We start from the raw sequence: 16,102 nt of genomic DNA on the forward strand, positions 1-16,102 counted from the left end.
TCATTTCTCAATATTAGGTAGAAATTATTTTAGGTGAGATTTTGGGACGATATTTTTGTAACAAAAATAAAAAGGTTGGATTATTATTGTTTAAGTATTAAAGGTTGGATTATTTTTGTTAAATTTGCCTATTTTAAACGGTTTATATAAGATTCGCAAATCAAAATAATTCAAACTTTTCTAATCATGTGGTCGACACAACACAAACCCTAAAGTCCTAAAGCATTAACAACTCCTTCGAAGAACAAACCCTACTCATTTTAAAAAAACACATTCATCATTATTTACCTTGATCAACAATGGCGGCTCCAAATTAAAGTTCAAAACTATATTCTTCAAGACTACCTTTTGAACTCATCCTTGCAATCTTCTCTTATCTACCTACCAAATCCCTTAAACGTTTAATGTACGTTTTCGACGACGAATTTCCGTCATTCTCCAAGTCTCTAGTAACCTATTCATTTCAACACAAGCATGCATCTAACGTATTAGCTAATCCTGCAAGTGCAAAATTCCTGATGGAAGCTGAAAATTCCGATTATATTATACAAGAAATCGACTCGTACCCGTTTAAGCCACTTTCAATTACGCTCTCTTATAATTTCAAACAACTATTCAAGAATATCCTACCTTATACGTCAAAAAAATTCTATGGCGGTGAGGTAATTGGGGGATTTAACGGCCTAATATGCCTCTATTTCGGGTTTTACCGTGAACTCAAGAAACAAAAGGAAGTTTTTTGTGGTGGTTGTATGCCACTCAAAAAGTTCCATCATTTCATATTATGGAATCCATTCACCGGAGAGCACCATGCTATACCGACGCCTCAAGGACTTCGATTGAACGTCTGTCGTGGCCGTAATCTTTCGGTTACTGTATCTGGGTTTGGCTATGATTCAGTTAATAAGACTTATAAATTGGTTATTGGTGAGGGTGCAATCACGCAACTTTATAATTTATTGACTAATGCATGGAAAATAGTAGAGACGATTGACATTAATTGGGACGATTATGCAAATTTTAGGCTATATTATTCAGATCGGTCGAAGCCTCAATTCGGGTACTTTGTTAATGGTGCGCTTCATTGGATTGCTTCAAGTAGGGGTATTGCTTCGATTGATTTATCGACTGAGGTTTGTAGTTTTCTAAATATGCCTCATTGTTGCTCTAAAACGGATAGTCAACATCGTTTAAACATGGGTGTGGTGAAAGGATGTCTTTCAGTTTCGTGCTATCGATTTGTGGATAAGAGTGTAAGTATATGGATGATGAAGGAATATGGAAGAGAAGAGTCATGGACAAACATAATAAACATAAAGTTGAGCGAGACTGATATGCTTCCTGGACCTCGTCATCTAATGGTACTTAAGCCTCCTTTGTGGGTATCTCGAGATCACGATGAAATGTTGTTTTTAGTCGGAGGTAAACTTGCTTATTGGGATCCCAAGGACGAGAAATTGAATTATGTCGAGGGTTTAAAATTTGACAGTTCATTTCGAGGGATAGTTCATGTCGACACCTTAGTGTCCCCTAAACCCGAGGTCTATGGCTGAGGCTGCAGCGACAATGGCAAAGTTTTAGTCTTGAAATAATTTGGAACCGGTGTAGGTCTGTGCTTATTTTCAAGTCGAATTGCTAGATTAGTAGCGTGAAAGTTTGGTGAAAATTATATTTATTTTTCGGTTAGCTTTCTTGTTTTCTTTAAGAAATGTATTGTTCTTTTTCGTGTTTCTTTTAAAACCGCCTCTGTTATCTTACATTGTTACATTATTCAAGCTCATTATGTTTTGTTATTGCATGGTGCTTCTGCTGTATATTTGCTTCTGCTGACGAGGGAGCAATAATGCCTTTCTTTTATATGCACTTAACTCAGAGAAGTTAGCCATATATATGCTTTGTCCAATTCAAGTGCACTTCTAAGGTACTTATTAAGACCCTTTTTGCTTCTTGCTGGTCGGTAGTCAGAAGTAAGAGAAGTCGTGAACTCATGAATTGACTCAAAAGTTGCGCTATGAATGAAATATCATGCTAGTAATTAACCCAAATTCTCATTTAAGATGGCATTATTCATGTTAAACTTAAAACGAGTCAAGTACTATACTATTTGTATACATAAGTGGTATCAACTTGACCCATCTTAATCTTAAAACGGATAATGCCGTTTTAAGGAAGACTTACAGAGTAATTAATGGTTAAGTAGATTAATTTTTTCACCTATCTTCTACAATACACGGGAGTAAATTTTAGGACATTAAAGCGGTCTGCCTTTTTCGGTGTGCCTTTGTTGGGTTCAAGTTTTACATGTGAATCCAGTGGTGGAGCTGGGGGCGCTAGCAGAGCCCCCCCCCCCCCCGACAAATGAAATTTTCGAAGTTTTTAGTTAAATTTTTCGAAATTTTTTTGAGGTGCCTAATGAAATTAGTCGTTCGCCCCTCCTAAAAATTTTCGCCCCCTAAGTTCAAATCCTCGCTCCGCCACTGTGTGAATCCGAGGTAACTTGTAAAAGGTACCTCAAGATCTTTTTGGCTGCCACTAGTGGGTTCAGTATTGAGTATACCTAGAGGTGCAATCAGGTCAGTCGGGCTGCTTATATTGGATTCGGGTCATATCGGGTCAGCCAATCTTTTTGGGTCGGGTTCGTGTCATTCCGGGTTAAATGATATATCGGGTCGGGTCATTTTGGGTCAAATAATGTATCGGGTCGGGTTTGGTCGTGTCATTATCGAATCCGGTTACTTATCACATTACTTCAATTTTAACCATTAAATTTAGTTTTTTAACCATTATTTGGTTTAATTACTTCATTATTAAGTCAAACATATCCATCTAAATATAAAATCAATTTCATTTTGATCAATATTATTCTTAACAATTGTCGGTTCATCAATTTAATCGGGTCAGTATCGGGTCGAGTCAATATCGGGCCGGGTTCGGGACACTAGTCATCGAGTCATGTCGGGTTACGGGTCGTCATCGGGCCGGGTCGGGTCAATTTCGGGTCACTGATCATCGGGTCATCTCGGGTTGCGGGTCGTCATCTCACTACAAGAATTCTGTTTTCGGAACACTAAAAATGGCGACTGGCTAGCCTAGTCGCCAATTTGACTGAGATAAAATGTCGGGCGACTGTTATCACTCACCAAATTGGCGACGACAAAAAATTGTACGATAAATAATATTGGCAACTGAAAGTAAGGTAAGGCAACCGTAATTAGTTTCTTTTTTTTTGCAGAAAGTGGCTTTATTTGCAGGTCTGACTTTTGCAGATCTGTGGCTTTTTTATTATTTTTTAATGCTAAAATTGCCGACTGAATGTCAGATATTGGCTACTGACATCAGTCGGCAATTTAGCGACTATCAATGCATTCAGTCGCCAATTTGGTGACTGCTACCAGTCGCTAATTTTCCTACATAGCTACGGAAAGTGTGGTCGCCAATTTTGGCGACTGAAATCAGTCGTCCGTGTGTATAAAGGCGACCGAGACCTGCGACTGATTTTAGTCGCTAATGTCATTTTGGCGACTGAAATCAGTCGCCTGAGCGCTTAATTCTTGTACTGTCTGGCCGGGTGATGCGTGCATTTTATATAGACTTTTTGTATCATATTTGCACGCATCTCTATGCATATTTAGTAGTGTTTAGCTACAAATGTCCCCCGAATTGTCTACTTTGGTTTCTTTTGTATTATTTGCAGGTGTGAACCAAAGAGAAATGGAATAAAGCCTAAAACATGTCCCTATGCATGCATTTAGGAGATGAGTTGAGTCGGAGCTTGGAAAAATTTCATATCACTAGTTCCTATTTTGAAGAGCCATATCTCGAGTTCTACAACGGATTTTCAAGTAATTCCAATTGGAAATGAAAGCTTATCCTTTTAGCTTTTCAACGCCACCGGAAACGCTCTGTTTGCCCAAGTAACGAAGAAATGACGGCCGTTTGAAGTTCAGTGCGCGAAGCAGGAATTGTGCGCTGGAAAGTACTCGATTGAGTACTATCTTGTTCGATCGAGTAGTTATTGTCTTCGATCGAATGGCCTCTTTTTGAAAGTGCTCGATCGAGTAGCTTGCTATGGACGCGGGCTTTTTAGCTTAAGTTCGTGTTTTAGGTTTAATAATTGTCTTTCCTATAAATAGGAAAGAATTCATTAGGTTTAACTCTCTTTTTTCTCTCTTTTAAAAACTGGATACTGTTGAACGCTGTTTTTCTCTCATTCTCGGATCTGAACATTTGTAATTCCTTCTTCCCTTTTATCCTAGTATTCTTTCTCTTCCTTTCTTCTCTTTACTATGCTTTCTATTGCTTTATCTTTCCCTTTTTCTTCACCCATTATTATGTTTAGCTAATTCTCCTGCTAGGATTTAGGGGATTCAATGAGTTGATGTTAGTTGCTAATTAGGTTTGCAGATATGTTACTAAAATCGTATCTCTGTTGTTAATCACTGCAATTAATTGTTCTTGTCTACTTGAGTCGACGCAATTAGATAATTAATCTTGGTACACCTTGACCTGAATCAGAAGATTGGAATGGATAAGACATGCAGTGAACATTAGAATGCTTTAGTGAGGGCGGAAGCTAAGCTAATAGTGTTTTAGGGTGAATTGAGACCGGAAGGAGATATTCGTTGCCCCTTAGACCGATACAAGTGACCGATCTGTGACCTTAGCTGCAATTATCTGACATTCATTGGTGACCCGACAATCCTAGTTCTCTCTCTTTATTGTTAATCCCTTTTATTCTTTTCTCTGCTTTAGTTAATCAGTTTAGATAACAAATCAACAAAACCCCCAGTTTAGTGACATTAGACAGACTGGAATAACAAGTAGATAGTGACCGCCTCCCTGTGGAGATCGACCCTACTTCCACTAGCTTCTGTTAGTTGTTTTAGGTATTTATTTTTGATACTAAAACGACGGTATCAAATTTTGGCGTCGTTGCCAGGGAGGCAACTATTTTATTTGGTTGTTTATTTTTGTCTGTCTTTAGCCTCAAAAGGATTTATTCCTTGAGGCAGTTCTCATCTTTATAATCCGTAATTACTTTTTGGTTATTTTTCTCGTATTCTTTGATAAATGTAGTTTTGTTTTTCACAGCTTTAATTGGTGATGGTGGAAATTACACTCCGTATCAACTTTCATTTTTACTAGTTTTCTACTTCTCCTTACATGCCTAATGAGATCAATTTACAATGGTGAAAATGTAAATAAAATACTAAGGGGGTGTTTGGTAAACAGTAGATTGATGAATTTTCAGCATATTCAAGCATTTTAGCATGTTTGACTCACCAATCTACTAATTTAGGTGTTTGGTAAATGACATATTGAAACAGTAGATTGGACTTCAATCTACTGTTTTCCAATATGCTGCTCCACCCAGCATATTCACATTAGTAGATTGGGAAAATTGAATCTGTCAACTATTTACACATAGATACAACAATCTATTAACCTAAATCCGCTAATTACCAAACACTTTTATTAAATCTGCTAATTGAAACATATTAGTCAAACCTGTCAAACCAATTTGCTTCTGCTATTATTAATCCGCTGAGTACCAAACAGGGCCTAAGCTAATGAGTAACATATATATAAAGTTGTAGTCGTGTTTATGATAATGGGTGGATATTTTTCTTTTTTTCTTTTTTTGGTGCAAATGCAGGGCAAGCCCCGAATTCTAATGAGTTATTACACAGGGAATAGCTACCCCAAGAATGTCGTCACGTAAAATAGTGCGTAACTCCACCGGTGGATAATCAATCTCAGTTACGTCGAGACTTGATGTTACTCCTCGATATGCGAGCCAGCCCGCCGTTCTGTTGGCTTCCCTCTATCTGTGTTCAATTGATTTATCGACGGAGGTTAGTGTATTGTGGTTTTCTAAACATGCCTCATTGTTGCTCTAGCCAAGAAGATGGGCATCGTTCAAACATGGGTGTCGTGAAAGGATGTCTTAACTAATACATGCACCCCAATGACCTTTGATTAAAATATAAAATACTTCTACAAGGATATAAAAGGTAAATAAATAATTGAGACGGAGAGATATTTTTTCTACTACTAGTCTACTACTCAGCTTACATGCTCAAATGAAAAATGGATTTACAATGATAAAGATGTAAATAACTATGCTAAGTGTGACGATCCGCACACTTGAACCCTCAGATCTAGTTATGCTTATGTAATTTCATTTCCCTTGTACATTTGTAGTAAGTATTTTCTTAATAGTTTTAGAATAGGTTTCCATAAATAGGTATATCGCTATTCTGAACTAAACTTGTAAAATCAATGTTTCCTGCTACCAGGATGTAAATATCAAATTTCCCTCTTTAGGGAGTACTAGTGAATGAAAATCTACTTCCTACCTTGTGCCTTCGTATTGCTTGTTGTTGCTTTGTTGTGAACGACTCTTAGTCTTCACTTTACTAACAAGCCGTGTTTGTGGGATCGACACTAGGATCCCGACTCACACCCCGAGACCCGAGTATCGTGCTAGTGGGCGATCCCTCACTAGTACGAAGTTCCTTGTCGCTTGCATCTTGCCTTGAGACGGGCAAGGGTGCGCGCCATGGTCCGGCAAAAGTAGCGGACCGTGACATTTGGTATCAGAACCCGGTCTTCGGACGGGTTTCTGCACGCCGCATTTGTTCATCGAGATCGAGAAAATGGGCGAAAGAATCGAGGACCGAGTGGATGCCTTAGAGGACGCAATCGACGTCAAGCTTCCCAAACTCGAGGACATCGTTATGCGGATGGCTGCGAGCCTCGAGGAGTTGCAAAAGACGGTTTGTGACCTTGAGACGAAGGTGGACGGGATGGACACCCGCATCCAAGTGATCAGTGGTGCGATCCCCGACGATCGGGAGGAAGAGATCAATCATCTGCATCGAAAGGTCGAGATGCTAGAGAACACTTGCGCCACGCTCGTGAAAGCGGTGGCCAATGACGGGAAATCTGTGGGGAGCCATAAGGTGGAAGGCACCTCCACCTCGTGCCTACGATGGGGCGAGGGATTCGAAAGCGGTCGATAACTTTATCTTCGATATGGAGCAATACTTCCGAGTAAGTGGGCTCGACGAAGACGCGGAAGTTGTCACGGCAAGCATGTATCTAGTCGACGATGCCAAGATGTGGTGGAGGGCTAGGTACAAAGAAATCGATGCGGGCACGATTACGGTGACATCGTGGGCCGACTTCAAGAGGATCTTGAAGGATCACTTCTACCCCGAGAACACGGAGTTTGTTGCTCGGAAGAAGTTGAAGGAAATCAAGCACACCAAATCAATCCGGGAATATGTGAGGGAATTCTCAGCGTGCATGCTCGAGATTAGCGAAATGTCCGAGACGGATAGGACATTCGAGTTCATTGACGGGTTGAAGAGGTGGGCACAACAAGAGGTCATGAGGCAGAATCCCAAAACTCTGTCTTCGGCCATATCGGCTGCGGAGCGCCTACTCGACTTTCACGGGGAGCGAGAGGCACCAAAAGTTGTGGCACCAACGGGGAATATGGGTGCATCACAAAGTGGGTACAATGGACAAAAGCCACAAAACAGCGCCATTTCAGTTGGGAACAGTCGGTTCCGCTCACAAGGAAGTCAAGCCCAATCGGCGAGCACTACAAACTCGCCCTCAAGCTCGTCTTCTAAGGCGGGAAACTCTACTGCTTCCACAACGAAGACCCCGTTCGCGTGTTTTGTGTGCAAGGGTCCTCACAAAATGGCCGATTGTCCGAACAAAGCGGAGTTCAATGCCATGTTCAAGCAGATGCCGAAAGGGGCTCAAGAACGTCTTGATGGGGCGTTGGCCGACTATCACCAAGAGTGTAACGAAGACTCGAGTGATGGTGAAGACCAACCACGGATGGGCTCACTTCAAAGGATTAGCGCGATGGGGAAACACGAAGATTCCTCCGCCAAGAAATCCAACGGGCTCATGTACGTGGACTTGATGGTGAATGGGAAGCAAGCACGAGCCTTGATCGACTCGGGCGCCTCCCATAACTTTGTTACGAAAGAGGAAGCGGATCGGTTGGGGCTAGTTCTGGGATGCTAACAGTTTGCTGAAGCGGTCGATGGGAAAATGAGACGCGTCCAAGGAGTGGCTAAGAAGGTCGCGGTGCAAGTGGGTGAGTGGGCGGGGAGCTCGACTTCACCACCGTTCCGCCGGATGACTTCAAGTTAGTACTCGGGATGCGCTTCTTTCGAGAAAGCCTTGGTAGTATTGAAACCGAGTGACGGATCGATGCTACTAATGGGGTCTATCGTAGTGAAAACGGTGAGACGGCGACGAAGACAAGGGGCGGCATCGAATTTCGGCTATGAGGGTGATACCGACGCCGAAACAAGGGATGCGACCTTGGAGAATGCCTAAAGGTTCGGTGGAGCCGAGGGCGAACAAGACCCAGGCTAACTACGATGCTAAGTGGCCTGGGGGACGAAAGACGAGTCTACCCCCTCACCGAGGAGTAGACAATGAGGCCGAGATGCCCAAAGAAGTAGGCCTCGTACCATCGGGGGCGCGTCGATGTCTTTGAATCGACGTCCTGGTTTGCGGGTCGGTCGACCCGGGAGATAAGGCCTCATACCATCGGGGGCCGCGTCGATGTCTTGAATCGACGTCCTGGTTTCATGGTCGATCAACCCAAGGAGAAGGCCTCGTACCATCGGGGGCCGCGCCGAAATGCCGATTCGGCGTCCTGGAGATCTCACATTCCCTTGAATGCAGGTGATGAAGTGACGAGAGACAAGATGAAGGTCCGTTGGGCCAGTACTTGAAGGAATCCCGAGAGAGGACTTTTCAAGCAGCGGCAAAGATGACGTTCCCGAGAGACAAGGAGCACGTGGTGAACTTGGCGAACATGATGTTCGGCAGCTTCTATGTCAAGGAACTTCAGCCTATCCTTGAGGGGACGAAGAGGTCAGTCATTGTTTGGGACGAAGCGCACATTCAAGCCGAGTTGTACAAGCCAATCCCCAACACTTTGCATGGACGATCGAGCTCACCGAGGATGTCTCATCAAGCACCATTCAAGATTTTTGTGTTGCCGAGGGCGGCAACAGATTAGGTGGGGGAGAGTGTGACGATCCGCACACTTGAACCCTTAGATTTAGTTATGCTTATGTAATTTCATTTCCCTTGTACATTTGTAGTAAGTATTTTCTTAGTAGTTTTAGAATAGGTTTCCATAAATAGGTATATCGCTATTCTGAACTAAACTTGTAAAATCAATGTTTCCTGCTACCAGGATGTAAATATCAAATTTCCCTCTTTAGGGAGTACTAGTGAATGAAAATCTACTTCCTACCTTGTGCCTTCGTATTGCTTGTTGTTGCTTTGTTGTGAACGACTCTTAGCCTTCACTTTACCAACAAGCCGTGTTTGTGGGATCGACACTAGGATTCCGACTCACACCCCGAGACCCGAGTATCGTGCTAGTGGGCGATCCCTCACTAATACGAAGTTCCTTGTCGCTTGCATCTTGCCTTGAGACGGGCAAGGGTGCGCGCCACGGTCCGGCAAAAGTAGCGGACCGTGACACTAAGCTAATGAGTATGATATTAAAGTTATGCATCTAGCCCACTCGAAACCAACTAGAAGGGCCAACACTTTAGCTGTCACTGACGAACATAAACCACAAAAAAAAAATAGTAAGTTGAGACCAAATTACCCGATTCATCTTAAATATACCACCAGTCCCTACAGGGTCGGGCCTAGGTGCGACTGGGAACAGTGGACCACACTCGCTTAGTTTCTTATACAAGATGTACTCTTATTTACTAATCCCGATACACAAGTAACATAAACCAATACATAATGCAATACGACCTATAAGTTTTACCCCAAAAACCAATCGAATATGTAAAGTGAGAAAGCGAACAAGTCAACAAAGGTGCAACATGCCTAAACAAGAGAATTGGTAGCGAATTTTAGCGGGCTGTGAGGGGAATTTTATTGCTGATAGGTTTCGGACTCAAGTTGGAGTACCACCAGTTCATGACTTATTGGCTTAGTGTAAAACATTTGACACTGCAGTCATGTTAGGCTGTTAGCTCACTGTAATTTGTACTGCATCATTTTAATTTAGACACACAATAATATAGGTAAATTGACGTGTAAAGTCAGTCCTATGGTAACCCAACCGTTCAAACCGGGTAACTACTAAGTTCAAAGGGACTTTCAAGCAATGACGACAAATGGTAATTGTAGCAACACTGCACAATTGCATATTGAATCTTACGGACTAACTGAATGAGTGACAGTCACTTTACTCGTGAAAAGTACGACACCAACCATAATCAGGAACCTTCATACAAAAATAAGATCATACCACAAAGACATGTGACAGACCTTCTAATATGCAGAGCATCCAGCATCGTCTTCCATTCGTGAGACACCATTCCAAGAATGGCCTTCCAGGTGATCATTTCCCGAAGAAGGTCCACGATGGTCATCAACATAACGCTTTAGTTCATTTTTATCATGCTGCACCCTGCCACTAATCTCCAAGCACAATCCCTTGCTAAGCCCTTTCCCAGCGCCCTTTCCCTTGTGAGGCCTTTCACTTGGGCCTGGATCAATGAATATGGGCTGCACTTGAAGGCTCGGATTTGGTTTGACCCGGCTTATTTCTTTCTCATCAGGCGGTCGTAGTATGTTCAGCCCAGATTCCAGCTCAGAAACATCATCCTCATTAATTAGTACCTGCGCACACACAAATGTAAGTTTACAATACACTTCCATCATTCCAACAGTATGCTCAGGCAACCTACAATCATACCTGAGGGAGAATAAAAACAGTTGATAACCCAATTTGTTTTTATTTCATATTATAAACCCCTTTACTTTCTTTTTGAGTTACAACTCTGATTATTTGCGACTACTAAAAACAAGAAAGATCAAAAGGCAAGCATTGTTTTACAAAAGTAGGAGGGAAGGGGGCGGAAGGGGATGAACAGGGGGAGAGAGGAAACCTGGGTGTTTTCCCTTTAAAAGTTTCTTACGTTGAAGAATTTTAGTTAGTCTAATCAGGGGAAAATGGACCTTCCCTTGTCCTTCAACACAATTTGCTAACCAAAAAAAGGCCCACTTTTTCCTTCCAAATCTTCCATCCAAACAAAGAGATAAGCTCGATAAACCCTAAACACTTGTTTGGATACAAAAATCGAGGGAAAGAAGAGGGGGGATGAAGGGAGTGAGTTTTCCCACCAAATCTTTCCTTTTTTGAGAGAAAATAAATTGTCAAGTAAGAGGGAAAAGGAAGGATCCATTTTCCCTTCCATCCAAATCATTCCACGTCCATTTTGCTACCCAGAGAAAATTTTCGACCACAAATCCTTCCCTCCCTTTCACTCCATAGTCCCCTATCCAAACAAAATGTAAAGGAGACAATTGAAACCTAGAAAGATAAAGTATGCACGATTGACAAAGCACCGTGCGTGATCTCTCACATTGATCAAGAAATTTTACTGAAACTTATAGAAGTAAAAAAGACGAATTTTAGCATTTGATGCACATGCAAGTTCAGAAATCAGAATTCTGCCAATGCATCACTGCATATTTATATCAACCAGAAGGCAAAGTAACATACCCTACGCCCAACCAAGTCAAAAGCAATTACTACTTTCTTTCGGTTTGCCGCCTCTGCTTCTTCAATTTCTTCTTGTTTCTTTTTCAAAAGTTCTTTCTCCTGCAACCAAAATAGGAAAATAATGAGAATTAGGCTTTCAAAATGGAATTCCGCTTGTAGAGTTTCAAAATAGCTACTTCCTGTGTGTACCCCTTTGTTTACGTATTCTTTTTCGGTAGGTCTCAACCATTTGTTACAAATCCTATAACAGCGAGTTTTTGCTCTCGTACATTTCTGTCAAGTTGTACCATGTGATGTGACTGGTAGACCCACCCTTACCTGACTTGCTTGTGACCGTCCAAAAAGCAAGCATACCGAATATGTAGATGAGACAGAGAGAGCGTATTAAATACCTCCATTGACAACCAGCTGTTACCCTCATCATAATAATCACTTTGGTCATCAATAACACTCGTTCGAGCGGCTGCATTTCTATCAAAATCAACGAGTCTCTTTGCATAAGCATTGGCAGCCACCTCATCTTCTGTAAGTGGTATTCCAGAAACTTCCAAACCTGCGTAGTTGCTGCCTTCCTTGAGGACTAAAGCCCCACAAAATTGGCAAGGTCCCTCTCCTTCCTGCTCGCATACAATCTTACCACAAGATAAGCAATTACTAATCAGCCTATGTCGGCGTGCCTGACAAGAACATGGTTTCCCCTGTTGATATACAATCGACCCCTTTGCAGCTTCTGCTAGTGAAATGACTTTTCCACCCTTTTTCTTTTTAGACTTGCTCTGTTGTATGGTTTCTGATGCTGTAGATTCTGATTTTGAATAATTACTTTGGCTGCTGGAAGATGAGGCCTCTTTTTGTTGCTTAGGTGGTTTTTTAGCTCCATTGGCAAATACTTCATCCATGTGTGGTTTGACATATGCTTGTAACTTGGAAGACGAAGGAGCAGCCGCAACATTAGGAGATGGTGAACAACCTCTACGCTTCAAGTACTCTGCTATGACAGTTCTGCCAGTTTCCTCACCAATGATGTTCTGCCAGTAAAAACCAAAAAAAATAATTATAAATTGCAAAATTTCTCAGTTGGTTATGATTCGAATATTTCCCTTATTTCATACCAAAAATGGAGACGTTTAGACAAATCTTCGCGGTTATAAGCGATGGGACACTTGAAATAATTTACGTAACAAAAAACTATTATAGGTACACCAATGTCGACAAAATACAACCAAACACCAAAATCACAGAATTTACACTAATGCTTCTCTAAAAATTAACTGCATTCACAGTACCATTCTACTATTCATTCCCTTTCACAAAAACTGAAAGTCAAAAGAACAATGTTCTAAAGTAGCAACACCAATAAGGGCGCTATGAATATTTTCAATTTGTAATAAATAAAAAACTCAAACAAAGAGCTTCAGTTATAAAACATCCAGCATCACCACCCTTTGGGTACGTTATTCAAAGGCCTTAGCGCAAGCAATGTACTTATAATATAGTTGAGAAATGCCCTTGTATTTCAATTCTCAACTCCATCCCTTGACAATGATAACTTGTTCATTCTCTACAAATTCTATAATAAATTTATAAGGTGCAAGACAATCATTACAAGAATAACCAAGGCTCCCACTCCCTCACCCCTTCCCTGTCGATTGTCGATTATTACAGTAGCAAGAATCATGAGCAGACTATCACACATCCTCACCTTCTCTTCCCTTTCCCAATATAGGCGCCCACCATTCCTCATCCCTCGACACTATTCACGCCTTCACCATCTTTCTTATTTTCCAATGTTGTCATCTACCATCTATAAGTAAAACCAATCTACCATCTCTACTTGACCACTAATCACATGCAGGATCTCACCTATCCATTGATTCCAATATTCCATCGAACTTGACAACGACTATATTTAAATTAAATCAAAAGTAACCTAAATATAATTCGAAGGTAACCTACAGAATTCATTTGAGTAATTATGATTTAACTTTACATAGACAATTAAGTTACTTTTCAAACAGGAATAGATTACATTTCACACCTCACTTATAGTGAATCTTTTACATATACCTAAAGAAAGAATTGGAAAAAGAAAAGATTCATAACCAAGTTAGTTGATCTAAGTTTTAAGGTGAACTCAATATCGAAATCATCATATGAACTTATATTACCTCAACAGGTCATTAATTGGAAAAGTTGAATACTTTGTTCGCGGTTTTTTTAACTTCTCTGCTGTAAAATTCTCTAATACAATCAGCAGCATAACTCAATCCTGTTTGCTGCATTAAGTTTGGATGTTGAGCTCAGAAGTTGCTCTTTCGTAATCATGATTGTAGAATCTTTTCGTTTTTGCTTTGGGAGCTTGATTAGTGCTCTTGAGCGATTACACCCTGACAGGATTCTTATTGTGCACAGCAAAGGTAGAGTTCCAACTTCCAAAGATCACTCATTCTCACGAGTTAAAAGGAAAAGATCATAGTCAACCAGAATAAAAATAAGCTTGTTCAACGTGGCAGCAAACCTCCCATCGGAATAAACTAGAAGTTGATGGACAATTTAGTCATCAAAATCAAAGGTAGAGCGGAAAGTTCAGTCTGTAATTAACTTACAACATTCTAAATTCAGAACCCTGACTCAATCCCCCACCCCACCCCCGCTCCTGCCCCCAACATTATTCGATGACTTAAGCTGAAGCAAGATACCCATGAGTTTCTAAATTACTTCCCACCTTAACTTCACTCACCTATATAATGATATAAACCTTACCATCCAAAAATCGATTCCCTCTGTCGCAATAATTTGCTTACTTTTGTATTCGTTAGGGTATTTTAATCAAAGGTAAATACAAAATCGATAAAACCCATCAAAATTATTAACTCAAAATTGATAATTAAGCACAAAACAAGACACCCATTAATTACCCTTCACATAATTCACCAAAAGACCACAACTTTACATCAATTCACAAACAAAGATAAAAAAAATTCAGCTACCCATGTACCCAAAAAAACAATAAAAACATACAAATTTCATATAAATAACAATAAAATCAATTAAAAAAAAAGAGGGGGATACATACATCAAGATATTCTTTGGCATCAAGAGGAGGAGCAAGATCACAGTAAGAAACAAGACCAGAAATGACATCATCATCAAAGTGTAATCCTGAATCTACCCTTTTGCATAAATCATTCAGTGCCTTCTCTAACCACTCTCCCGGTGTTTCCATTCCCTTGTGTATATTTTCTTCCGTATCACTGTTTTTGCGTTCCAACGGAGTATATGATTTTTTTTGTTAACTGTAAAATTGTTCTTCCGAGTCTTTTCTTGGGTACGATTGGACTTTGGAGTCTAATCCCCCTAGTTGTACACTTGTACGTAGACCCGATAAAATTGATCTGACCTAAATAATCCGACCTGATACCCAATCTTAAGACTCGAACTTGACCCAAACCCGAATTGACCCGATCCGATATAATCCGATCCGAATGTTTATTATTACAAATTGATTATTATCCATAAATAATTTGATAATAGCTGATCGAAATTGACTTGAACCCGAAATAACCTGGCCCGTAGTCTACAAACCCGAAATAACCTGGCTCGATTAACCCGTTTGCCGGGTCAACTTGTACGTGCATAGTATTGGGCAAAGCCTTGGGGCTCTTAATGACCCAAATAAATTGAGAGACTCTATGTTAGTCGTTTTCAAAGCATATTAGGATTCAGACTTTTTTTTTTTTTTTTTTGACAGCTGTAAATAAAGGTTTTACATTTTCATGACTTGCTGAGCTAAGCTATGCGCAATGTCATTTAAATGCCTAGGAATAAAGTTGAAGCATAAACAATGAAAAACACTAAACGACTCCCGAATATCCTCTAAGACTCCCACAATCCTGTGATTCTCCGTGTCAACTTCCGCTAATTGACTGATCAGCTGTAAGCAATCCGATGATATGTCGAGATGAAGAACATGCCTCTCTTTTGCCCACTCCACTACATCACGAACTTCTAAAGCTTCCGTTTGTAGAGGTGATTCCGCTCTTAGTCGCACCTGTCTTCGTCCTAGCTCTTGCCCCATTCCATCATATGCAACCCACCCGAAAGCCGCTTCAAAATTCCGATTCCAACTGGCATCCACTTTAACGCGTGTCACATCACACCCATTCGGTTTACCTACAGCACACACAGGATGGCCATTACGAATAGCCGTAGACTCCTTTTGTGACGATTCCTCCTCTTCAGTGCGCATGTCAACCCGAGTCTGTGGCGAATCCAGAGACTTACACAGAATTTGCACCTTCTCCCGAACAACTTTAAAGATCAAATTCGTGATCACATGCGAGTTAAGAGCTTGATCCTGGAATTTGACCATGTTTCGCATGGTCCATAAGCACCACACGATAGCCACAAAATGAATCACCTGGTGGGTTCCCTCCTCTCATTTTCGCAAATAGAGGATCCAATCCGTAATCCAATCAGAGATAGGAATGTCCCCTGCCCCCTCCACCGAATGCCTAA

At 40.9% G+C, this 16,102-nt stretch overlaps 2 protein-coding genes across 2 annotated transcripts; one reads left to right on the forward strand and one right to left on the reverse strand.

Moving 5' to 3' along the window:
• The first annotated feature begins 404 nt into the window (after window positions 1-404).
• Window positions 405-1,553, forward strand: LOC141641638 (F-box/kelch-repeat protein At3g23880-like). Its single transcript, XM_074450295.1, has one exon. It carries the CDS (start codon window positions 405-407, stop codon window positions 1,551-1,553), a length of 1,149 nt encoding a protein of 382 aa, XP_074306396.1.
• Window positions 1,554-10,097: 8,544 nt separating this feature from the next.
• Window positions 10,098-14,927, reverse strand: LOC141601010 (uncharacterized). Its single transcript, XM_074421272.1, has 4 exons — window positions 14,661-14,927; window positions 11,977-12,612; window positions 11,585-11,683; window positions 10,098-10,698 (listed from the first exon to the last, which is right to left on the reverse strand). The coding sequence occupies exons 1-4, from the start codon at window positions 14,808-14,810 to the stop codon at window positions 10,348-10,350; spliced, it is 1,236 nt and encodes a 411-aa protein (XP_074277373.1). The 5' UTR covers window positions 14,811-14,927; the 3' UTR covers window positions 10,098-10,347.
• Between the last annotated feature and the right edge of the window lie 1,175 nt (window positions 14,928-16,102).

This window comes from Silene latifolia, chromosome 1 (genome assembly GCF_048544455.1).
Source record: "Silene latifolia isolate original U9 population chromosome 1, ASM4854445v1, whole genome shotgun sequence".
NCBI classification, from domain to species: Eukaryota; Viridiplantae; Streptophyta; class Magnoliopsida; order Caryophyllales; family Caryophyllaceae; genus Silene; species Silene latifolia.